General features: G+C 44.7%; 1 protein-coding gene across 3 annotated transcripts in view; it reads left to right on the plus strand.

Annotated features, from left to right (window-relative positions):
- The window catches only part of LOC135054636 (zinc finger protein OZF-like), a 49,945-nt gene that overhangs the window by 12,247 nt on the left and 12,430 nt on the right, over positions 1-25,268 (plus strand). For all 3 annotated transcript variants that reach the window (XM_063957856.1, XM_063957858.1, XM_063957857.1), the window contains one exon: positions 8,115-8,212. In XM_063957856.1, coding sequence (XP_063813926.1) covers positions 8,115-8,212 — 98 coding nt within the window. The remainder of the gene's footprint in view (positions 1-8,114; positions 8,213-25,268) is intronic.

Consider the following 25,268-nt stretch of genomic DNA (forward strand, 5'->3'; position numbering starts at 1 on the left):
TTGACTTTGACAGTCCACCCTTTGGCAGTCACCAATAACTGCCACTTCCTAAAACATTTCAAAAAGAGAAAAATATATGTCAGGGGTTAATACATTTCAATGGTTGGGTAAGGGAGGAGAGAGGAGAAGGTGTGAAGAGGGTATGACCTAGTGAGATAGCAGAAGCATGTGTGTATGAATCCATGTTTGGGGGGTCATGTATCATCGTGCCGTACGTGTTGTACATCAAGCTTCGAGGTATTGCGAAGTATACATTTGAATTCCTTCTTATCCCGTACTAAGGGTCTGTGGATGGGCTGTCAAACTCTACCGAGCTCATTTCGGCTGTGGTTGTAACAAAATGGGGATGCACATTTTAATTGGTGATACATGAATGGGGGAGGTATGTGGTTGCTGATATCTGTGCCTGTATTCCCTATCGTCTATGTGTGTTATTACCTGAGGGTTGTAGAGATGAAGATAAAGAACACTTATGGAAAATGCAATGATATTCTATGTCAGGGAAATGTACATCTGTCGTTGAGGTTGTGTTCGGTATCTGTTGAGAGTCGTCTTCTTTGCGCTGTATTGCTCCTTAGGCATGAGCAAATAGCTTTGTCTGAGCCATCAGATTTACAAAAATGTTGGGCTAGCGTGAGTTTAAAGATACTAGGGAAACTGGGGATCCATGGCAAAGTTCATCAAGTGTCCATATTTAAAGTTGTCAAATCTTCTTCTTTGGTGCTTGTCTGTTGTCTGTATACATCTCGTCTCGTCAGCTTCCTCGTCCAAGGGGGTCTTTGTATCTGGGAGAAAAGCAGAAAAACAGGTGAAAGAAACGGACCGTATAATCGCATTTTCATCACATTCTGGTTTCTATCATTGGGTCATAAATCAAATCCAGGTTAATTACAGTTTCCTCACTCCTCAAGCTCATCACTTTTGTACTTTGTTTGCACCTCATTAAAGCCTGCCCGCATCTAAATATCAATCCAATCGATATAACGACACCTAAGATACATAGTAGAAACTTTCCAACATCCATTATGACTCCTTGAGCCCACTCTCCTAAACCGGAGAACCAATTTCGCGGGTTCAACCATGACACCCAACCAGTCAGCTCATTACCTACAGCAGCAAGGGTGAGATTGTGTTTTCGACGAAATTCCCACTTCAATTGGGGAATATCGTCCATCTTTTGGTCTATGACCTCTACCGGATCCTCGGTGCTATTTGTGATATACGTGCAACACTTTATGCCGTACTGTGTTGCCAATGTAACACAATATCCGCCTGTTACTGCTGTAAGATAATTAAGAACCATCCTATGCTGAACTAGTTCTGTTTTATAAGCTTGAAGTTCTCTTCCAGTGTATCTAAACGTGTCATCATACATTTCAGTGATATTATCTAACAAATTGGCGAGTGCGGAAATGTATCTATAATTCATCACTCCCCGAGCGGTACGAGTGAAATCTAACGCTACCAGAACCTGAATCCCGGTGGATTCATGGATAAGATCAGAGGCCGGATGCTCTAACCTTTCTGACAGTTGTCTTTTAACTCGGTGCTCGTAATGAGTGTGAGTATAAGGAGCTTGGGCACCACGGTGTATGTCCTTCATTTTGTCATGTGTAACAGTCATCACTTCAGGCAATACTTTCCCAATATAACACAATCCTTCAGAGTTTGGGGCAAGCCATTTGTACGCCTTTCTCCCGCATATGAAATATGCATCATCGGGGAGAACATAAGGGACGGAGAAGGACATGACCATGTTACAAACCTTCCAGGTGAAATCTCCTGACCCTAATTCTTCCAACTGCTTAATGCACGTATCGGTTTGTACGATATGTGCACAGTATCCTGGTGATACCTCTCCAACTCTAGTAATCCTATTCCCTAAGGTATATCGATACCGGAAAGATTTTCCTCTACTGGCTATGTGGCGTACGAGCTCTGTATCTGTAGGCATTCTATCTGCTCTGTGTGAAAAGGTCATGGTAAGGTTGCTCCATGACACTTCCCAATTTCCCGGTTTTCTGGGATTGGAGATGTTAAAACATAAGAGGGACCTATCCACATGGTATTGGTGGAGCTTCAAACTAGGAGGGCTGGAGATGTTAAACCTCCTGTCCACCGGTCTCCCACCACTTAGCTCAAGTACCTCCCCTAATGTTAAAGGAAATGGTACTAGCCCTGATTTACTATGACCCTGAGGTACTTGAGAGCATACCCAACAATCAGTTTTATTTAACACACTACCCACTAAGGAGTGATAGTCACTCAATGGATGCCGGTCCATATGGATATTAAGACTGGATTGGCATTTCTTTATGCATCCATCTTCAACCATTGTCACAGAGCCTACAGATACAGTTTTTCTTTTTGAACTAACAATCCTTCAAAGAAAATGTTTACAGATAACATGGTTGTTAGATCGTGCCCGGTACTCGCCTTTGCTTGGTGATTGGGTTGCTATTGGAAATTTACACCTCCGTCTCAGTCATCAGGACCTTTCTGGATCCTTTCTCGACCTCACTGGTACTCTCACCGAAACAGACTGCTCTGGTCAACATCATGGTTAACGGGAAAATCCATATCACAGTCTCTTGGGGCAAGTCCATCTTACAGGAGGAGAAAAGAAGAAATTTGTAAAGGGGGTATAAGAAAACAGTTTGAGGGGGAGAGAACTTGTTACGATAATAAGTTCTCTCGTCTTGTTGTTCTTCTTGTTCTGCTGTCCTCTCAAAGGTGCTGTCTCTCAGTCTTCCAAACGAACATTCTGGTGATGCAATATTCCTTCCTAACCGGCGATCTTTCTGTAAGGAGAAAAAATCTGGCATTACCATTGGTCCAACTGAGGGATGACATACCATCTTTAAACCATGGAAACATGAGTGGGAAGAGAGAGACAACAAAAAAACAAAAGAGATAGAGAACAATTCATGTGCATATATACATTACATAACTCGACAATAACCACCAATGAGAAAAGAGAAACAAAACATTTTTAAACATTGTCAACATTAAGAAAACATTGTTAGCATTAGAAAAACATTGTCAGACTTATTAGGCTGTCGTATCTACGTGTCTAATGGTTTCCTTGAGCAGTCCCTCCCCACCAGCACTTGCATTATTCCACTGTCTGTATCTGGCCAGAATACATTGTGGTGGATAGGTCATGCTGGGGTTTGGTAGACTTCTGCAAGGACCAAGCGAATATGCAATGTTTGAATTCTTACCAATAATCGTCAGAGATGGGGATAGAGAGAGAAAGAAAAAACATTTTTCACAAATACATTTACAACGTTTAACCTGGTCATTCCTGTGTCTTCAGTGAATGACCTCCCAATTTATTAACCGTTACCTCAGGCTTGCCTCCATTCCTAATAATCACCTTTCCTAACTATATATTATGGGTGTGGCCCAAAATTCTTCCTATATGATCCCTGCTTGTAATTTGGTGTGTCATAACTTTTGCTCATTTTCATGTCTAGGGGGTCTAACTTTATGTGGGTTATTGCAGTTCTCTTTTGCACAGATCACAACTCCTTAAGTTCCTCCATGTGCCAATGGCCTGGGGTTTTGGTTGATTTGATGCCTCCTCAAACGTTTGGATGCTCATCACCCTCAACCGCTTTCCCTGTACCTACCTGGTTCCTTGGATACCATGATTATGTCGTTGTCTAGGGAGTTGATATGCCTTCTGTGAATCTTTGATCATACAGTTAGATCTTTCCTAGGATCTGGGTAATCAGACATGATTGATCTCAATTCTGTCCGGGACCAGGGATGGCGCATTGCACTGTCCTTGACGGGAATGATTCCCTGATCGTCAGTCTTCCCATTGGGGGCTGTGATCACCCTGACAGGACTAAACTCAATTACATCACCTTGTTTTGGTCTTACAATATGGGGTACATTTGTTTGTGCGTGATATAAAACATTGTACGTACCTGTGGACACGACCTCACCTGACCCTCCGTTAGGGGGTTTGATTATTGCCTTTACCAATTTGGTCGCGTCCACCTGGATGTCTTGTAGGATGGCTTCTTTAAGAGGTGCCGACATCGTTCTGGGCTCACTTTCTTGTTGGTAATCCTGAGGGAAGTTTAACATGGGGTGCGACTTGCACAGGTTAACATTTGTAATTTTTACACTTTCATTTTCATAAACATTATTACATTTAACACTTTCATTCTTAATACAGTTACTAAGTGCATTTTTATCGTACAACATTGTGCCATTTCTCTGCAACCATAATCCTCTTCAATGCCATGTCTCTCCTCTCAAGATGAAAGTTAGATATGTAAGTTACATTTCTTTGCATTTCACTTTCCTGTTGCCATAACTGCAAACAATCATCATGTTTAACTCGTTGTTTCCAGGATTTTATGAGACTGATCCTTTGCCTTAAATTATGCAACACCTCTAAGTCAAAACTACCTATCCCGGGAAATGGTGCCTTATCCCCCGCAGTCATTCGTGTCCATTCATCACAAAAGGTCTCAGTGTGGGGACCATATTTCCCCCACATTACTAACCGAGCAGACCCTCGGGGTCTGCAAGCCTCTGGAGTCTGAATCCTGACCTCCGACCGTCTCTGTGTTGTGCACTTGGCTGCCATTGTGGACCTTTTTAACACAGAAAAACTTCCTAAAATGCACCAAACACAGAACTTCGTTGGAAATCCTTAAAGCTCTTCCACTGAACTTCTTCTGCTCCGGGTATCTCCGGTCCGCCTTCTAGCAGACACGTGTAGCCGTTGCAGGCCCTATCTCTAGAGATTTTCCTGAGAAAATTCCCTTCCTTTTTCTTTACACAAATCACGCTTGCATGTGCTCCCTACAACACGTATGAGGGCATGATTTACGCATGGATATACGACCTCATATCACGTTGCGTTATTGGTCACACATACAACCGTGCGGTCCAATCGTACCACTTATAGACACTTGTTGCCCATAAATGGTAGGATCATTGGAGTCTCCCTACTGTGCTCCAAAACAGCCAGAGCGTAATACAACGAAAACTTTATCACACTCTGTTGCACGTTTTCACTCAGATCGTGCTCATCACGTTCCACATAGATCACAAAGTTCACAAAGTCCACAAAGCGGAATTCAATACCGTTTTATCACATAGATCACAAAGTCCACAAAGCGGGATTCAATACACTCATACCGTTTTCAACCCACTATCATTCTTATAGTTTTCTGATCAGAAAAATCATTTCCCGTAGTCTGATAGCTCTCCCCAGAGGCGTTACAGTAAAGTAAGGTATTTAAACTAAATTTTGGAAACTGAACAAATGTGTGCTATTGTCTTGTGGCTTCTGTATCGCCTTACTATAAGCGATATTTCACTATATAAACGCTTACCAAACACCACACAGTATCTTCTATGCTGTGTGCTTGTTTTTTCTCAGCACGTTATCAATGCAAATGGCAAACAGGAAGGTGAGATGTGAAACTTACACAGATGAAAATGCAATTCTAAATTTAATCTAATAACATACATTGATGTAAGCACCCGCATATGGAATTACATATAAGTACCAATCACTATTACTTATGATTGACTATGATATAGATTAAATAAATGCATTAAAAAAAAACTCATTAAATGATGATTTCTTTTTGACAGTGGATGGCTGATTGTTTCCTGAGTCAACTGAAAACCAGCCGCTCAGAAATTTTTTTTTTTTTTTTTTTTGACCTTCCCAAAATGGCCGCTGCTCCTCCCCCTTCCACCTCCATGAGGGTCACACAAAATGGTGGACAGACCATGCGGTCTCTTGTCACAAAGAAAGTCATCATTCAAAACTCCTAAAGTTATTCTAGGCCTGAGTGTGTAGTTGGCACCAAATTGAAATAAAAACCAGATTTTCAAAGACAATAGCGTACTGTTCTTACCTCCGGTTACCGGGTTCCTTCAGCACTCTTTATCTAAGCGAAGCAGACGCTTATCCCGTCAGCACTGTGAGACAACCTCCCACCCTTTGCTGGAGGGATAATGTCTGCTGATCTACCTAGTGCAGATATGAGAAGTATAGGACGAGCCCGCAATTGACAATGCTAAATTCCTTTGTCGTATAAACAACCCTTTATGAAGCTAAGAACACTGTACGCTGTTTACTTAAGAAGTACCGTAATGGTACGCTATCTGCGTAGCGATCGCTCAGCCGTAGGCGAGACGCTCAAGCGTCACGTTCGCTCACGGCCCAGTGATCACAGGACACGTTATTGGTTATGTCTAGGGGAATGATTCGCTGTAGCGTAGCATACGCTCGAGACCACGAGGAGGTCACCAGCGATGCAGACGCTTACAACACTATACCTTTATGTTAAAACCTTATACCAATGAAATACACTGAATACCTTAATGTGAGTACAGGGTGTAAGTGCAACCTTGTGTAACCTGACTATCTACAAAGCTGCATGAGCGTCACCGACGCTCAAATGAACACTTATCACTATAGAAAATACACAGATGCTGGTTTAGGTTCCAAGGCCTATTAACTGTATTATATCTAATATACTTGTAAAAGGGGATAACAGTACAAATGATACACTACAATATAACAAAGACTTCCTAACCAGATAACTACACAAGAAATACAATACAATACAATTACTATTTATGGGAAAATGGAAGGGGAAGAGAAGAAGAGAGAGATAGAGAGAAATGGCTCATGATAACATTAAATAAGAGACAACATGGTTGCAGATAAAACTACACATGTGAGAGACAATCGCTGCGCAGTTAGTCAATGCTGAATACAGCATGGGATGGAAGCTAGACTCCATTTTGAGAAACCTCCACTTGATTCCAAAGACCACACCACATGGCTGAAAGGGGGAGGGGAAGACATCCAGCAGCAGCCATTTTAGATTTGCAGGTCCAAACACATGGCACTCTATACTAAACCACAATCACATAGCAGAAAACACAAGACTCCATTTTCTTCCAAAATGTCCAAGCCTCAAAACAATGCATATGTTCTGATTTTACAATTCCAAACCATCTAAAACACCTTTCACAATGTAATCCAACTTCCTAGAACCATCTCATAATTTCACATCCCAAACAACTTCAGTATCTCAATAACCAGAGCATATTCATCACAAGACCAGATCACAATGTAATTAACACAAACGTAACTGCATGGTGGTATTTATGATTAACAGGATATATATTATAACTAACCAGCACAATCTATTTTAAATCTCCATTGGCAAACAAATACCACAAATATTATGCTACAGATTGTATACTGTTCCAATTTATCACAGACTTCACAGAGTATCCACAAACACCCAACAATCACACAACCAAGTTACAATATCCTATTTAAACCAGAAAGCAATCCGTCTGTTTCCTTATCTAGCCATGTGAAGTTCAATACTTAGCCTTTAGTTTGGAAGATGTCCTGGGGATTCAGCCGCCATGCTGCTTGGTGCCAGGTAGCTGTGTGTGTGTCTGTGAGTGTAGCTACATTACATCTGTTCTCTGAGGCCACACCTGACCACTACCTTCCTGTTTGACCAGTACCTGGGGGAGGGGTCTTTCTTTCTCCTTTGTATTGAGTCACCATTCTCTTTGTATATGCTAATCAGGTTCAGCCCTGAAACTTAGTAAAAGGTTGTCTTGAGCATCCATTATTCTAACAATATGATCTTAGCTTTTATACATATAATCATATCTATCCGCTGCAATGTCCCACAACAACACAACAGGCCTCAAACTAACCCACACCTGATTCTGCTTGCTTCAATACCAAACATGATGTGTTTATCTGGTTCGGTTCGAATGATACACATCCATGACATTAATTCATTAGCCAATTCTAAATCTCCTTGGTGTCTGGTGCTGTTCATTATTATAACCATGTACTGTATGAAACAAGTGCCGAATCCATCTCTGTGCCATGTCCGAGCAAATGCGTGTGTTTCCATATATTGCTGTGCTCGCTGCGCATATTTGCAAGTATAGCGACTTATATGTGTGCAGTTTATATGGTCTCTCTATGTAATATTTTTGACTTTGACAGGGGTGCTTATGTTACTGAACACACATCATCTGATAATCACATATATACACTGTACTCAGTCACTGTGTGTCTCCTACAGATGGGCCCAGTAACAGAGATGCCCCAGAGAGATGTCCCCGTCCTCTGTATTCCCAGGATTGTACAGAGGAGAATCACAGGATCCCACAGGAGCACCAGGTACGTGGGATTTAGGCCGCACAAGAAATACACCACAGCGCAGCCGCCAGATTCAGATAAATTGAATAATATACGCTTAAAATGTATAATATGTAAACCTTGATTATGTGGAATACAGTTTTATTTAATCCATTAGAATACATATCAAATATTACAACAGGAACTATCTTTCAATTTGTTTTCCGGAAGACCGGCAAGTAGATTATTCCTCATATACAAAGTTTCACACACACCAGCGGCTATTCAGGATCTAATCCCACATCCGTGTATCCTATAAAGCCACATAAACAGGAATTTTCCAAGGTGAAACATACGATACAAATGTTATTGTAAATCTGGAACTGACAAACTGCACAATGGGCGTAATTCAGATCTGATCGCAGCAGCAAATTTGTTAGCTAATGGGCAAAACCATGTGCACTGCAGGGGGGGCAGATATAACATGTGCAGAGAGAGTAAGAATTGCTGCTGTGATCAGATCTGAATTACGCCCAATGTTCTGTAGCCTCAGTGCATGGAGATATCCGTTACTGCAGTAATCTAGGTAAGACAAATGAATGTGGAATATATGTTCTTATAGCAGTATATGGGGGGCGGGTTATTCAATTAGTGCCGAGTTTTTCGACTAGTTGAAATAAAACGTCACTTTCCGCTATTTTTAGGGCAAATGTGGATTCGCCCTATTCAATTGCATGGCCATTTTTTCGACTAGTTGAAAAACTCGGCAGGAGCGGAAAACACAAAGGCCCTCATTCCGAGTTGATCGCTCGCTAGCTGCTTTTAGCAGCACGGATAACGCTAGGCCGCCGCCCTCTGGGAGTGTATCTTAACTTAGCAGAAGTGCGAACTAAAGGATTGCAGCATTACTACAAAAAAGATTGTGCCGTTTCTGAATAGCTCGAGACTTACTCCTAGCTAGCGATCACTTCAGGCTGTTTAGTTCCTGTTTTGACATCACAAACACGCCCTGCGTTCGGCCAGCCACGCCTATGTTTCCCCAGCCACTCCTGCGTTTTTATCCGACACCCGAGAACGGTCAGTTACCTCCCAGAAACACCCACTTCCTGTCAATCACTCTGCGGCCAGCAGTGCGACTGAAAAGCGTAGCTAGACCTTGTGTGAAACTGCATCAGCTTTTGTGAAAGTACGTCGTGCGTGTGCACTGCGCCCCATACGCATGTGCAGAAGTGCCGCTTTTTTACCTAATCGCTGCGCTGCGAACGAAAGCAGCTAGCGATCAACTCGGAATGACCACCATTGATCGGTGAATCCACGTGTTTACGCTCCAGCGTCGGCGAAAACGCCGCCTGTTTTCAGGCATTTATCAACAATGCCTTTACGGATTAAAAAACAAGTGACAAGGTCTTGGCGAAAATGCCTTAAAAACGGGCGAAAAGGCCCGCAATTGAATAGCTATGGGGGCGGATTCAATAGTTAAAAATTTATTGGCGCTAATTGAATACCCCCCTATATCTTTAATATAGCCATACTGTGGTAGATATACAATCCCAGATGAACAAAGACATTTAAGTGGGCAGCAATGTTTATACATGATGAAAACTTGGCCTGTGATATAAATTCAACGGGCTTATGTATATTACCCTGTTACTCGTATAGTAATACCACCACGCTGCACTTTAAATCCACAGCGTCCAGATAAGAGACCAGTGTACTGGCAGCAATATTAATGAATAACTATTTTCTGTAATATATTGGTGTCACAACTGAGGGCCTGAGCTGACGGGAGGCAGCCTCAGTTGTAGGGGCTGAGATGTACCGGAACCTGGGAGGTTGTATCAGACCCCTGGACATGTAAGTAACATGAATAATAACTGCCCGAAGGCGTGACCACGACAACTTAGATAAAAGTCAATGATGTTTATTATGACAACTCCGCAACACAGCAGCAATAAAAGAAAACGTAAAAGTCAGCAAATAATAAATACAGTTCCTGGGTACTACAGGATGGCAGGAGCCACAGGGCACTGGTAGTGTGAGATAGTTCTTATGATCTTCTAGATGGAAAGTCCATACCAGGCCCGACTGTAGCAATGGAGATAACCCAGGATTGTGCCAGCTGGTGTTCCAGGAAAAGCTGGGTTGCTGAAGGTAAAACAGCTGCTGTGGATACTGGCTGGAACCAGACTGTTGTTAGCACGGAGTGGATACTGGCTGGAACCAGTTAAATAATAAATGAACTTGGGAGCGATGAAATATGAACTGAAATGTAGAACTTGAGAGCGGAGAAATAATAATACCGGTGGAGAGTGGTAAAGTGTAGAAAGGACACCGGCCCTTTAAGGGAAGCTGTACTCTGCTGGAAGCTGAGCTGGAAGCAGGTAATGTTGTAGCTGGAAACAGATGAATCCACAATGGATTGGAGAGTCAGGCTACACCGCAGGTGGAATGTTGGTGCGGGTCTCTATGGTGGAAGTCTTGAGACAGGAGCTGGAACCTGGAAGACAATCACAGGAGAGAGACAAACAGGAACTAGGTTTGACAACCAAAGCACTGACGCCTTCCTTGCTCAGGCACAGTGTATTTATACCTGCAGCAAGGAAGGGATTGGCTAGGCAATTATGCAGATTAACAATACTGACAACAGATTGGAGGAAATGATCAGCTGACAGAATCCAAGATGGCTGCGCCCATGCAGACACTTGGAGGGAAGTTTGGTTTGTAATCCATGTGGTAATGAAAACAGTAATGGCGGCGCCGGCCACTGGAGACAGGAGACGCCAGGCTGACAAGTGCACATCCAACCACGCGGACACAGCGGAGGCCGCGGCTGACGTAATCGCCACTCTGACACTCTGCATGCAGAAGCTCAGGGACGGCGGCGGAGGCCGCGGGAGACGCCATGCCAGATGTAATAAGGCGTTACTGTGACAGCGTCTCAGAGAGACAGGAGAGGATGCAGGAATGTGAACATTAGGATAACAGATGGGATCCGGTCCTGGAGCGCTGAGCCAGCCTTAGGAGGCATCTGATGGGTAAGAAATGGCGTCCAGATACCCGGATCGTGACAGCACCCCCCCCTTTAGGAGTGGCCCCAGGACACTTCTTTGGCTTTTGAGGAAACTTGGAATGGAATCTCCGGACCAAGGCAGGAGCATGGACATCAGAAGCATTGGTCCATGAACGTTCCTCAGGACCATAACCCTTCCAGTCAATAAGATATTGTAGTTGACCGTAACGGTGACGTGAGTCCAGGATCTTGGCCACTTCATACTCAACGCCTCGTTGAGTTTGGACTTTCGGAGTTGGAGGAAGTGAGGAATGAAACCGATTCAAGATCAGCGGTTTCAACAGGGAAACATGGAATGTCCTGGGTATTTTTAAGAAGGGAGGCAACTGGAGTCTGTAAGCAACAGGATTGATGACTTGTTCAATCTTAAAAGGACCGATATAGCGAGGTGCAAACTTCATACTGGGAACTCTTAACCTCAAATTCTTTGTGGATAACCATACCCGATCACCCACCTTGAGAGCAGGAACTGCTCGACGCTTCTTATCCGCAAACTTCTTGTACCTGAACGATGCCTTGAGCAGAGCTGATCGTACGCTCTTCCAGATATTGGCAAACTGATGCAAGGTGATATCCACTGCGGGAACAGAAGTTGCTGGAAGCGGTTGGAACTCAGGAACTTTAGGGTGGAATCCAAAGTTAGTGAAGAATGGTGTTGAAGCAGATGAAGAATGATACTGGTTGTTATGACAGAACTCGGCCCAGGGAAGTAATTGAACCCAGTCATCTTGAGAGGAGGACACATAGATGCGGAGGAAGGCCTCCAAGTCCTGATTCACCCTCTCGGTTTGACCATTGGTCTGAGGATGGTAAGCCGTGGAAAACTTTAGCTTGACTTGGAGGACTTGACATAAACTTCGCCAGAATTTGGCTGTGAATTGAACTCCTCGATCTGAGATAATTTCTTCAGGAAGACCGTGGAGTCGGAAGATCTCTTGTATGAATACTTGAGCCAACTTGGAAGCTGACGGAAGACCGGTGAGAGGAATGAAGTGTGCCATCTTGGTGAACCGGTCAACTACCACCCAGATGGTATTGAACTTGTTGCACATGGGTAAGTCTGTAATGAAATCCATCGACAAGTGGGTCCATGGTCGACGGGGAACGGATAGTGGAACCAGTTGCCCCGCAGGCGACTGGCGGGATACTTTATGTTGGGCACACTTTGGGCAAGATGCAATAAACTCCAAGACGTCCTTTTTCAGAGTTGGCCACCAATAGGACCTAGAGATAAACTCCAGGGTTTTTTGGATACCTGTATGTCCGGCAAAACGGGAAGCATGGGCCCAATGCATGAGCTTCTTCCTTAGCATCGGCTTCACAAAACTTTTCCCTGATGGGGGCGTAGAGTCCATCCCTACCGTGGAGAATGCCAACGGATTTATAATAGGATGCTTGTCTGAAGACTCTGACTCATTTTCTTGCTCCCATGAGCGGGAAAGGGCATCGGCCTTGCGATTCTGAGAGCCCGGACAGAACTGGAGTTTAAAGTCGAACCTGGAAAAGAAAAGTGCCCATCTGGCCTGACGAGGGTTGAGACATTGTGCGCCCTTCAGGTATAAAAGGTTCTTGTGGTCTGTAAGTATGGTGATTAAATGAGAAGCTCCCTCCAACAGATACCTCCACTCTTCTAGAGCGAGCTTGATGGCTAGCAACTCCTGGTCGCCAATGGCATAGTTGCGCTCAGCTGGGGAGAACTTCCGGGAGAAGAAACTGCAAGGATGTAAATGGCCATCTTTAGCCCTCTGAGATAACACCGCTCCTACTCCAACGGAGGAGGCATCCACCTCTAGGATGAAAGGAGAGTCGATGTCAGGCTGTTTCAGGACAGGCGCAGAGATGAACCTCTGTTTTAAAAGATGAAAAGCTTGCATGGCTTCTTCAGACCACTTGGACGGGTTAGCACCCTTCTTGGTGAAAGCAGTAATAGGCGCCACAATGGTGGAAAAGTCTCGTATAAACTTTCGGTAATAATTGGCGAACCCTAAGAACCTCTGGACCCCTTTGAGGGTTAAGGGTACCGGCCAATTCTGAATTGCTTGTAGTTTCTCAGGATCCATCTCTAGTCCGGAACCGGACACAATGTACCCTAGAAACGGAATGGACTTGACTTCAAAGGCGCATTTTTCTAATTTGCAATAGAGATGATTGACACGGAGACGGGACAGAACCTCTTTAACCCAAAAACGATGTTCCTCTAAATCGTTGGCAAAAATGAGGATATCGTCTAGATAGACCACGACATGACGGTATAGAATGTCTCTGAAAATCTCATTGACAAAATGCTGGAAGACAGCTGGAGCATTGCTCAATCCGAAGGGCATGACGAGGTACTCATAATGTCCGTCACGGGTGTTAAAGGCGGTCTTCCACTCGTCACCCTCACGGATCCGGATGAGATTGTATGCACCTCGCAAGTCCAGCTTTGTAAAGATGGTAGCTCCGCTAACTCTGTCAAAGAGCTCAGTAATCAGGGGTAAAGGATAACGGTTCTTGATGGTAATGTCGTTCAAACCTCTGTAGTCGATGCACGGCCGCAGACCACCATCTTTCTTTTTTACAAAAAAGAAGCCTGCGCCGGCTGGGGAAGAAGAAGGTCGAATGAACCCCTTTGCTAGGTTCTCTTTAATGTATTCCTCCATAGAATGCGTCTCAGGCAGAGACAACGGATAAGTTCGGCCTCGAGGTGGAACCTTCCCTGGAACGAGATCAATCGGGCAGTCCCATTCTCTATGAGGAGGAAGGATATCAGCAGAAGCTTTACTGAACACATCCGTGAAATCTTGATATGGAGGAGGTGGAACATCAGACGACCTGGGGGAGGAAGAACAGACAGGCAATACTTTAAACAAACATGTCTCTGCACAGGAGGAACCCCATGCCAGGATTTGCGTAGTCGTCCAATCAATTGTAGGATTGTGAAGACGGAGCCATGGAAGGCCCAGGACCACAGGATGTGTGGCTCTTGGAATCACTAAAAGTGAAATAAGTTCGGAATGAAGAACTCCCACTCTCAGACGAACTGGTAGAGTCCTTAGAGCAATATTAGTATCAAAAATTTTACTGCCATCCACGGCAGTTAAGGAAAAGGAGGAAGGAAGTCTCTCGGTGGGTAGGGACCACCGTTTAACATAGGCTTTAGTAATAAAGTTCCCAGCTGCTCCGGAATCAAGGAGAGCAATGACGTTCCGATAACGTTGAGCAACTTGAAGCGAGACTGGGAGATTACAATCATGAGGAGATGGAGAGGAGATCATTACTCCTAGCCGGCCCTCTCCTGGGCGAGCTAGGGTTTGGAGTTTTCCCGAACGTTCGGGACAGGCATTGATGGTGTGAGACGGAGCTGCACAGTAAAGACAAAGAGACTCAGAGAGACGTCTTCGGCGCTCAGCAGGAGTTAAACGGGAACGGCCAATTTGCATGGGCTCATCTTTAGATGGTGACAGTTGACGAGGAGGAGGAGCAGAAGATTTTGGAGAAGATGATCTTCCACGCTCAGTTGCTCTCTCTCTGAAACGTAAATCAACTTTCGTGCAGAGTGAGATTAGCTCATCTAACTTAGAAGGTAAGTCTCTGGTAGCTAACTCATCTTTAATAAGCTCAGATAAGCCATGCCAGAATGCAGCATACAGGGCCTCGTCGTTCCATGCCAGTTCGGATGCCAGGATCTGGAACTGTATCAGATATTGTCCTACAGTACGTGACCCCTGGCGTAAACGGAGAATCTCGGATGAAGCTGAGGTTACCCGGCCTGGCTCGTCGAAGATGCGCCTGAATGTTGACACGAATGCAGTGTAAGAAGATAGCAGGGTGTCGGACCTCTCCCATAACGGTGATGCCCAGTCAAGGGCGGAGCCACTGAGAAGAGAGATGATGTAGGCAATTTTTGTACGGTCACTGGGAAAATTGCCAGGTTGTAGCTCAAACTGAATCTCACACTGGTTGAGAAATCCCCTGCAGAATCTTGGAGATCCGTCAAATTTTGCTGGCGTTGGAAGATGAAGACGTGGAGCAGAAATGGGTAAGGTGGGTGGGGTTATAGCTGGAGTCACTGTGGTTGACGCACCAGATGCGCCTGATCCACGGAGAGTTGTCTGAATCCCATCCAGCCGAGTAGAGAGATCCTGGAGACAGCGGATGATGTGGCCCTGTGCAGCCTCCTGATGTTCTAGTCGGGCTGCCAGTTCTTGCATCGGCCTGGCCGCTTGATCCTGGTCTCCGGCTGGATTCATTAGGTCAGTGCTTACTGTCACAACTGAGGGCCTGAGCTGACGGGAGGCAGCCTCAGTTGTAGGGGCTGAGATGTACCGGAACCTGGGAGGTTGTATCAGACCCCTGGACATGTAAGTAACATGAATAATAACTGCCCGAAGGCGTGACCACGACAACTTAGATAAAAGTCAATGATGTTTATTATGACAACTCCGCAACACAGCAGCAGTAAAAGAAAACGTAAAAGTCAGCAAATAATAAATACAGTTCCTGGGTACTACAGGATGGCAGGAGCCACAGGGCACTGGTAGTGTGAGATAGTTCTTATGATCTTCTAGATGGAAAGTCCTTACCAGGCCCGACTGTAGCAATGGAGATAACCCAGGATTGTGCCAGCTGGTGTTCCAGGAAAAGCTGGGTTGCTGAAGGTAAAACAGCTGCTGTGGATACTGGCTGGAACCAGACTGTTGTTAGCACGGAGTGGATACTGGCTGGAACCAGTTAAATAATAAATGAACTTGGGAGCGATGAAATATGAACTGAAATGTAGAACTTGAGAGCGGAGAAATAATAATACCGGTGGAGAGTGGTAAAGTGTAGAAAGGACACCGGCCCTTTAAGGGAAGCTGTACTCTGCTGGAAGCTGAGCTGGAAGCAGGTAATGTTGTAGCTGGAAACAGATGAATCCACAATGGATTGGAGAGTCAGGCTACACCGCAGGTGGAATGCTGGTGCGGGTCTCTATGGTGGAAGTCTTGAGACAGGAGCTGGAACCTGGAAGACAATCACAGGAGAGAGACAAACAGGAACTAGGTTTGACAACCAAAGCACTGACGCCTTCCTTGCTCAGGCACAGTGTATTTATACCTGCAGCAAGGAAGGGATTGGCTAGGCAATTATGCAGATTAACAATACTGACAACAGATTGGAGGAAATGATCAGCTGACAGAATCCAAGATGGCTGCGCCCATGCAGACACTTGGAGGGAAGTTTGGTTTGTAATCCATGTGGTAATGAAAACAGTAATGGCGGCGCCGGCCACTGGAGACAGGAGACGCCAGGCTGACAAGTGCACATCCAACCACGCGGACACAGCGGAGGCCGCGGCTGACGTAATCGCCACTCTGACACTCTGCATGCAGAAGCTCAGGGACGGCGGCGGAGGCCGCGGGAGACGCCATGCCAGATGTAATAAGGCGTTACTGTGATAGCGTCTCAGAGAGACAGGAGAGGATGCAGGAATGTGAACATTAGGATAACAGATGGGATCCGGTCCTGGAGCGCTGAGCCAGCCTTAGGAGGCATCTGATGGGTAAGAAATGGCGTCCAGATACCCGGATCGTGACAATTGGCTTGTGACCTCTAGGTCTACTCCACCTAGTCTTAATCACGGCAATGATGGATTGTTTTACCGTGGCACTTTATCTCCGTTCCAGGCCTTACACCTCTGTAATCAAGTCATTTGCTGAGTACTTGGTAAGGCCCTAACGATATCAGCCACAAACGAATGCTGCTGAACTTTGTTGTATTAAGGAATTTGCTGCTTAAGAAATACATATTTTATTTCTTAGTCCTCCGCGGTGATGTAGGAACAAATATATAAAAATGTCTGACACGTTTTATCACTCTGCTATTTCATCAGGGGAGGTAATGATTAGGTGGAAAGTAAAACCTACGTATCGTGGTGTTACAAAGCGCCAGACAAAAAGAAATGCTGCTGCACTTTGTTGTTTTAAGGAAACTGCTGCTTAAGAAATACATATTTTATTTCTTAGTCCTCCGCGGTGATGAAGGAACAATTATATAAAAAATTCTGATGCGTTTCGTCACTCTGCTATTTCTTTAGGGGAGGTAATGATTAGATGGAAAGTTAAACCTACGTATCGTGGTGCTACAAAGCGCTTAATTTACACCAGTACCTACAGGTGTACTTATACTCACGTGTGTATAGAGTAATGGGGTGCTTCCTTCTAAACAATGGCGCAAACCCATCTATCTGCAGCGCTACAAATACATTGCCAGTAGTCAGGGCATTCACCTATTCAGAAGCCATCAAATAAGTTTATTACCACCTCAGTGTTCTAGTCCTCACAGCAAAGTGTCACATTGCAATTGTCCCCACTTTGGTCCTCTAGCAGAGCCTTCTGAAGACCACACCATCATCCGACTCCAACTCTTTATATGTCGGTGTACTAGACATAATAAAAATAAATCTAAATAGTTAATAGTTAATTAAAAACCTTTGAATTAATTTTTTTCTCAAAATCATTATAGGAAAGTGAGGAGACAAACACTAATGTTCATTTGTTAACATTTTAACTAATATATGTAGAAGGCCCTATTTCAGCATGTTATATATCTAACATAATTATAATACCCAGTGGTTATCCAAATGCAATAGAGGATCAGATCTTATGTGTCCACAGTACTGTTTGTGTGGGGGTTTATGTAATAGCCTATGAAATGCCGGCTGTGCGGGAATTCCAGCAAGTTCAAGGTCTGACAAGTTTGAAAACTCATTGCGGTAAAAAACTGCTACATACCTAATTGCTGAATATCACTGTGGTCACCTTCAAAGTACTCCCCTTGGGAAGCTATTCACCAATGCCAGCACCTAGTCCACCCTTCAAAACAATTTTGGAATTGGTTTTGTGGAATGGCCTTCAAAGCTGCCGTCGTATTACTCCTGATGTCAACAAAATGGCTTCCTTTCAATATTTCCTTGATCTTCAGGATCAGTAAAAAGTCATTGGGGGGCTAGATCTGGTGAATAGTGCGGGTGTTCCAATACAGTTATTTGCTAGCTAAAAACTCCCTCACAGACAGTGCCATGTGAGCAGGTTCATTGTCATGATGTAAGATCCATGAGTTGTTGGCAACAAGTTTGGGTTGTTTCCGTCTAACTTTTTCACGCAGTACTTCCAGGTAGTAAACTTGGTTGTCTGTTTGTCCAGTTGGTACAAGATCATAATGAACAACCCCTCTAATATCAAAAAAAGTTATCAACATTGTTTTGACTCTTGATCTGAACTTTTGGACTCACTAAACTTTTTTGGTCACAGGGAGTCTTCCATGGTGCACTTTGGCGCTTAATTTCAGGGTCATATTGGTAGACCCATGTTTCATCATCTGATGTCCCGGCCCATCTTGCCTCTTTGAAAGGTCTTGGCAAATTTCGACTCTTTGCTTTTTTTCTTTAGTGAGATCCTTTGGGTCCATTTGTGCACACAACTTCCTCATGTCAAGATCCTTATTTAAGATTTTCCTGTTTCTCTGTCGATGTTCACTTGCTCTGCTATGCTCCTTACAGTCAGCCGATTAATTCAAGCTCTGATATTCTCGCGACTGCACACCAAAACACACACAGACCATAATAGATGCCATTCAGGAAGAGACTGCGGTAGATCAATAACATTTTTGAACCGCTGGTATGACAATATCATCAACCCATACTGAGGTTTCTGTCCAGTGCTGCCATGGCAAGCACGCAGTGGCGAGTTTGTGAACTCAATTGTCATACCTCATACAGTGTATGTCCGTATTTTCAAAGGAACAATCATTTCAAGGCAAAACCAACCTGGTTTTGCATTGTAAAGGATTGCCTCTTTACAAATACAGAAATATTCGCCCGGAAATCCTGCACAGCCTGCATCTCGCAGGCTATAACATAAGCCCCATGGAACTAACGTCAACTTTTTTCATGATGACACTGATTAAATGTCAACAAAATGTCCCTGGAGGTGATCCAGTCACATAGCCAACAGTGACATCACATTGTCGATACTAGAGTCAGAAGACTAATTATTAAAGTCATCGCTGATGTTTCTAACTCACCTAAATTCCTTTCATAGCACTTTCTGGAACTAACAGACACGACGGTCAATGGTGCAACTAAATCTATTGCACCATACAGTATGCTCACGTTATTCAATCACGCAGTAATAAATTAACTAGAAAGCTATAAGTAACTCAAAAATGAAATAAAAAAATAAAAAGGTGACTGGTCATTGGGTTACTCCAGACATATATTTATGATGCTCAAATCGTAAAAAATCTTTTTGAACTGTTATTATCCTAACTAAAAATACACAGTTTTTTATCCTTTTATGCACTTTATATATTTTTTCGTTAATATAACATTAGATCTTTAGATCACAGTTTACTAACACTGATGTACTGTACCAAATCCAAGAGACTAACTAAAATAATGATTTATAAAATACGCTATAGATGGTTGGAAAAATCCTCGCTTCCCATCCAAGTGCTATAATCCCATTATAATCCATGGTCTCCTTTGGGTCATCGGGGGGGAGGGGGGAGGGGGGGAGTGGTGAAACAATGAAATTCATGAACCCAGAAGATTTCGCGCCTACTTACAGAGCTGTGTAAGCCGGTCACCTCCTCTGGCTGGCTGCTTAATACGCTCAGTACCGACAGTATTTAAAGATTACTGGTGGGAGGGGGATACGGTCGTTAGGTTGACCCAACTTAGGTCGACAGTCATTAGGTCGACCACTATTGGTCAACATGGTCATTAGGTCGACAGGTCAAAAGGTCGATACGAGTTTTTCACATTTAAAAAAAAAATTTTTTTGGACGTTTTCATACTTTACGATCCACGTGGCCTACGATTGGGAATAGTAACCTGTGCCAAGCGTAGCAGCAGCGGAGCGAGGCACCTTGCCCGAAGTTCGCTCGCCATGTGAGGGGACACGGTGCACTAATTGGGGTTCTCCGTCACTTTATGAAAAAAGGACACCAAAAAAAGTACAAAAACTCATGTCGACCTAGTACAGGTCGACTTAATGACCATTTTGACCTAGTTACCCTGTCGACCTAATGCATGTCGACCTAATGACTGTCAACCTAAGTTGGGTCGACCCAACGACCCATACATAGTGAGACACAATGCACAGTGCTGTAACAGACTATCTGTCACCTTGTTAACAATGTTCCTGCTGCGTTCGCCAAAATGTACATTTAGGCTTCTAGTATTTCTCCCAATGTCATACAAGTTACAGCCACATTCTACCCAAATATACCCTTTTATTTACCTCTGCTGGAGATCAGAATGTATAGGGGACAGAAAAGGAGATTCTTAGGGGCACAGTTGTTAAGACAGGAGTGAGAAACGTGGCGGATATGGAGAGAAGGCAAGTGAGGGGGACTGGGCGTGGTAATGATGGAGGCTTTTGCTGATTACTTCCACTACATGTGCATCTGTTAAAAAAGTTTTCGGAAAACATTTTCTCCAGCAGCGGATCTGCCTCGCCAAATGTTTCTCCAGCGCCTGTCTAGTTGTGCAACCGACCGCGAGGATCACAGCTTCTGGCATGTACGGCACTTTGGTCAGCAGCTTCCATCGCATTTTTAATTGCAGGGGACAGGCATTCCCCACTCCCAAACCATCACCTCTGTCAGAATGTTGAGCTTCCGATGGCTGAAGCCTGTGGCTCTCATGATGGAACGGTTAGCAGAGTACGCTGATTGGCTAACTGAGATGCAGGTGGTTCCATTTGAGTACCCTCGCATTTTACCAGTCCGTGGTTCCTGTGTGTCACTACTGTGCTTAATCTTCTGTACAACCTATGAGTGCAAGTAACACCAAGCTTCCCTATTTCCTGTACATCTCGGCTCTTACCCAGGACCCCCGAGCCGGATATACAGAATTCCAGAACCACGACACAGGGAACGTCTTTCTACAGAGCAGCTTGGTTCTTTTTCTGAAAGCTACCATTGAAATAATTTTTACATTCTGATGAAGCAGGCAGACGTCCTGTGAAACGCGTCAGTTTGATTATGAATCAGGTTTATCACAATTGTAAATATGTATACAGTATTGTAATCTAAAAATGCATTGACACCAAGTCTTTTTGAATCAAGGTGATTTTTGCTCTGTAAACATTCAAAACACAAAACAAGCAAAAAAAAAAGACAAAATAACCAATAACTAACACACACACACACACACACACACACACACACACACACACACACACACACACACACAAAGTAGTCTACATGAATTAAGATATAGTCAGGTACACAAAAATCATTCAACTCATTATAAGCACCTGTTCCTAACTAGATTAATGTCTCTGCACGGGTACAATATTGATAGTTAGCCAGAAGTTGAGAAGGAATATACGGTAATAGGTAGGGCCATATATGCCATTTAAGAGAAAAATATATATATTTCTGTTTTCCTGGTGGTGTTCCCCTGGAATTTAAGAGATAACAATATAGACAGAAAAAAAAAACTTTTTTTTTTTTTTTGTGGGGGCACAACTTTGATACAACTGTTAAAAACAGCAAAAATTCAATCCTTAAGTAGCCGACGGAGTTATTATTATAATTTTGTAGTTGTATAATATACAATATAACCAGCTTATTGGAGACTAGGCTTACATATAAATGATCTCATATGCCAAGGTTCCCTGGTCATAAATATTGGTAATAGCGTGACAGGGTTTGAGTATGGCATCCTACCGGCAAGGATGCTGGTGGCCACAATACCGACTCCGGGATCCAGGTCGCCACAATGCCAGCAGTGGGGCGAGCGATAGAAAGCCCCTTGTAGGCTTGTGGACACCCACGAATGGAAATAGCCCTGACGCAGTTGTCGCCATTCTCGGCGGTCGGGATCCTGCCGTCGGTATTCTCCCAACCACCGGGATGTTAACTACGTCCCCGCGACAGCATATTATCATGTATAGATGGAGAAAAAAAAATCTTAAGAACAAAACGCGTAGGAAGCAATTCAAGAGCCATAAGCTCTATATAGATTTGGAAATAATACTTAACCAGTGTAACCAGTCTCTAGGTCGACTGGGTCTCCAGTTTGACATGTTTTAGGTCGACAGGTCAAAAGGTCGACATGAGTTTGTTTTAAAAAAAATCTTTTTCATACTTAACGATCCACGTGGACCACGATTGGGAACGGTAACCTTGACCGAAGCTCGCTCGCCATGCGAGGGGACATGGTGCACTAATTGGGGTCACTGTACGGAGAAAATGACACACACAAAAAACTCATGCCAACCTTTTGACCTGTCGACATAGACCATGTCGACCTAGCATTCCTGTCGGCCAATAGTGGTCGACCTAGTTACTGTCAAGCCTACATACCACACCCCTTATCCAGACATGTAACATCATAGGTCAACACATTAAAATGTTCTAGTATAGATATAGGGATAAAAGAACTACAGACTGGAGGTTGGATGACTGCTGTTCAGTATCTGCTGTGAGGCATTGAATACTGAATGAGTGTTTCCAAGCCTTTTGCTGTAATTATAATGGGATCCAGTCCTCATACCAGTGTTTGGGATGCCGGCAGTCAGAATACCGACACCGGTCAGAATACCGATGTCGGGATGCCAACATCGATCCAGTGCCGATGACGGAATCCCAACTGTCAGCATTCCAAATGTAAATATGCCGGGCTGGGTCAGATTTTAGCTGCCACCAGGGTGGTTAGGGTTAGGCTGCGGGGAGGGGGGTTAGGTTTAGGCACCTCTGGGAAGAGTTAGGCTTATTCTGTGGGGGGGGGGGGATAAGGTCAGGCTGCGGGGCAAGAGGGTTAGGGGGTAGGAGGTTAGGGTTGGCATACTTACCTAGTAGGTGTTGGGATCTTGTGCGTCCTGTCCTGCTTTTCTTCCTCTTTATTTCCAATGTCCATGCAGAGGAGATAGAATGAGAGTGCCGTGGGATTTATCCTTCTATTTTCATGTGTCATTTTTAACCATCAACAGTCATCCAGAAAGCAAATGCCAAGAGAAGCAGATCATAGTGTAAAACCTTTTTTAATGAAACACTTGACATACAACAGTATATACAACATGAAAGATTCTCAAATAGTACAAAATGTACTATTACTATTGTAATAATACTGTAAATGTACTACTCCACTCGGGGGAGGGGCAGAGTTGCACAGAATGTCGCGGTTGCTTCGTGGCGTCATGAGGCAACCACATCATTCCGCAAATCTCCGCCCACCTCCCCTGAGTTGTATTAGGGAAGACTGAGGAGGGGGAGTGGGAAATTTATGCGCTGCCAGCCAATTTACTTACATACCCTCCGCAACAAGCATCCCCCTTTGGCAATGAGCATTCCCCTTGGCAACGAGCATGAATGCCAAAGCATGAAACCCCTGGAAACGAGCATGACACCCAACACATGAAACCCCTGGCAACTAGCATGACACCTAGCGCATGAAACCCCTGGCAAACGAGCGTGACACCCAATGTTCGAAACCCCTGTGTCACTGACCTGGGTTGGGAGTGTTGAGAACTCGGGGGTTCTTCCGATGATCGGGTAGAGGGACCAAAGCTGGGCCGGAGTAGAGATGGCCGTATATAGGTTTTCCTCATGCAGAACTTAGCAGCCACCAAAGCTCGTGGTTGATGCTAGAGATTATCAGAATGGCCGGAACTTGAGAGCGATGCTGAGGAACACTGAATGATGGGAAGCTTGCGAGCGATGCTGAAGAGCACTGAATGGTGTGAGGCTTGTGAGCGATGCTGAAGCACACTGAATGGTGTGAGGCTTATGAGCGATGCTGAAGCACACTGAATGGTGTGAGGCTTGTGAGCGATGCTGAAGCACGCTGAATGGTGTGAGGCTTGTGAGCGATGCTGAAGCACACTGAATGGTGTGAGGCTTGTGAGCGATGCTGAAGCACACTGAATGGTGTGCAAAAGAAATATGCTGGAAACACTGGAGACTTGTACCATAGGAAAGCACACTGAACGGTGGGAGCGCACAGAATGGTGTGTAACGAGATATGCTGGAAACACTGGAGACTTGTACCATAGGAAAGCACACTGGACGCTGGAAGCGCACAGAATGGTGTGTAAGGAGATATGCTGGAAACACTGGAGACTTGTACAGCAGTAGAGCACAGCAACAGGGGCACTGGAGATCACTTCCTAGAAGAGACGATACTCAGGCGCCGGGGCTCTGCCCAGCGTCTGCTTTTGAATTCCCCGCCCTGGCTTGATTGGCGGAAGGGGCCGATGACGTCACCCGCTCCCTGCACTCCCGTGGACGGCGAGTGTAATGGCGGCGTCCACACTCCGGGAGCCCGCCGGGGACAGCGCCGACGAGACGCAGAGACCCGGAGCCCACCGGAGGTGACGACCGCCGGGAGACCCAGCGCACACGGAGGGGTAAGCGCGGCGGCCGCAGCGCCGCGCATGTGACAGTACCCCCTCCTCTAGAAGTGGCCCCTGGACACTTTCCTGGTTTCGTTGGATGCCTAGAATGGAAGATCCGAACTAGTCGAGGAGCAGTGACTTCGGAAGCTTTTACCCAGCTTCTCTCCTCGGGTCCATAACCCTTCCATTCCACCAGATATTGTAGATTCTTGTGATAGTAACGAGAGTCAAGAATAGTTTTGATTTCAAATTCTGTTCCAGCTTCGGTCTCCACCGAGGTTGGACTAGGAGACTCCGAATGGAAACGATTTAAAATGAGAGGACGAAGGAGAGAAACATGGAAAGAATTTGGTACCCGAAACTGAGGAGGCAAACCCAATTTGCAGACAACAGGGTTCAGGACTTGCAAAACAGGGTAAGGACTGATGAATCTCGGAGCAAATTTCATAGCGGGCACTCTTAGACGAAGGTTGCGGGTGGAGAGCCATACCCTGTCGCCAACTTTGTATTGAGGAGCTGCCCGCCGTTTTTTGTCCGCAAAGAATTTGTATCGGCTGGAGATTTTCTTGAGGTTAGCATGAATCCTACTCCAGATTTGACTTAAGTGCCGTAGAGTGAAAGCTGCAGCAGGAACATCCTCCGAAGGAACGAGTGGTAA

The sequence above is a fragment of the Pseudophryne corroboree genome, chromosome 3 (genome assembly GCF_028390025.1).
Source record: "Pseudophryne corroboree isolate aPseCor3 chromosome 3, aPseCor3.hap2, whole genome shotgun sequence".
In the NCBI taxonomy this organism is placed as follows: domain Eukaryota; kingdom Metazoa; phylum Chordata; class Amphibia; order Anura; family Myobatrachidae; genus Pseudophryne; species Pseudophryne corroboree.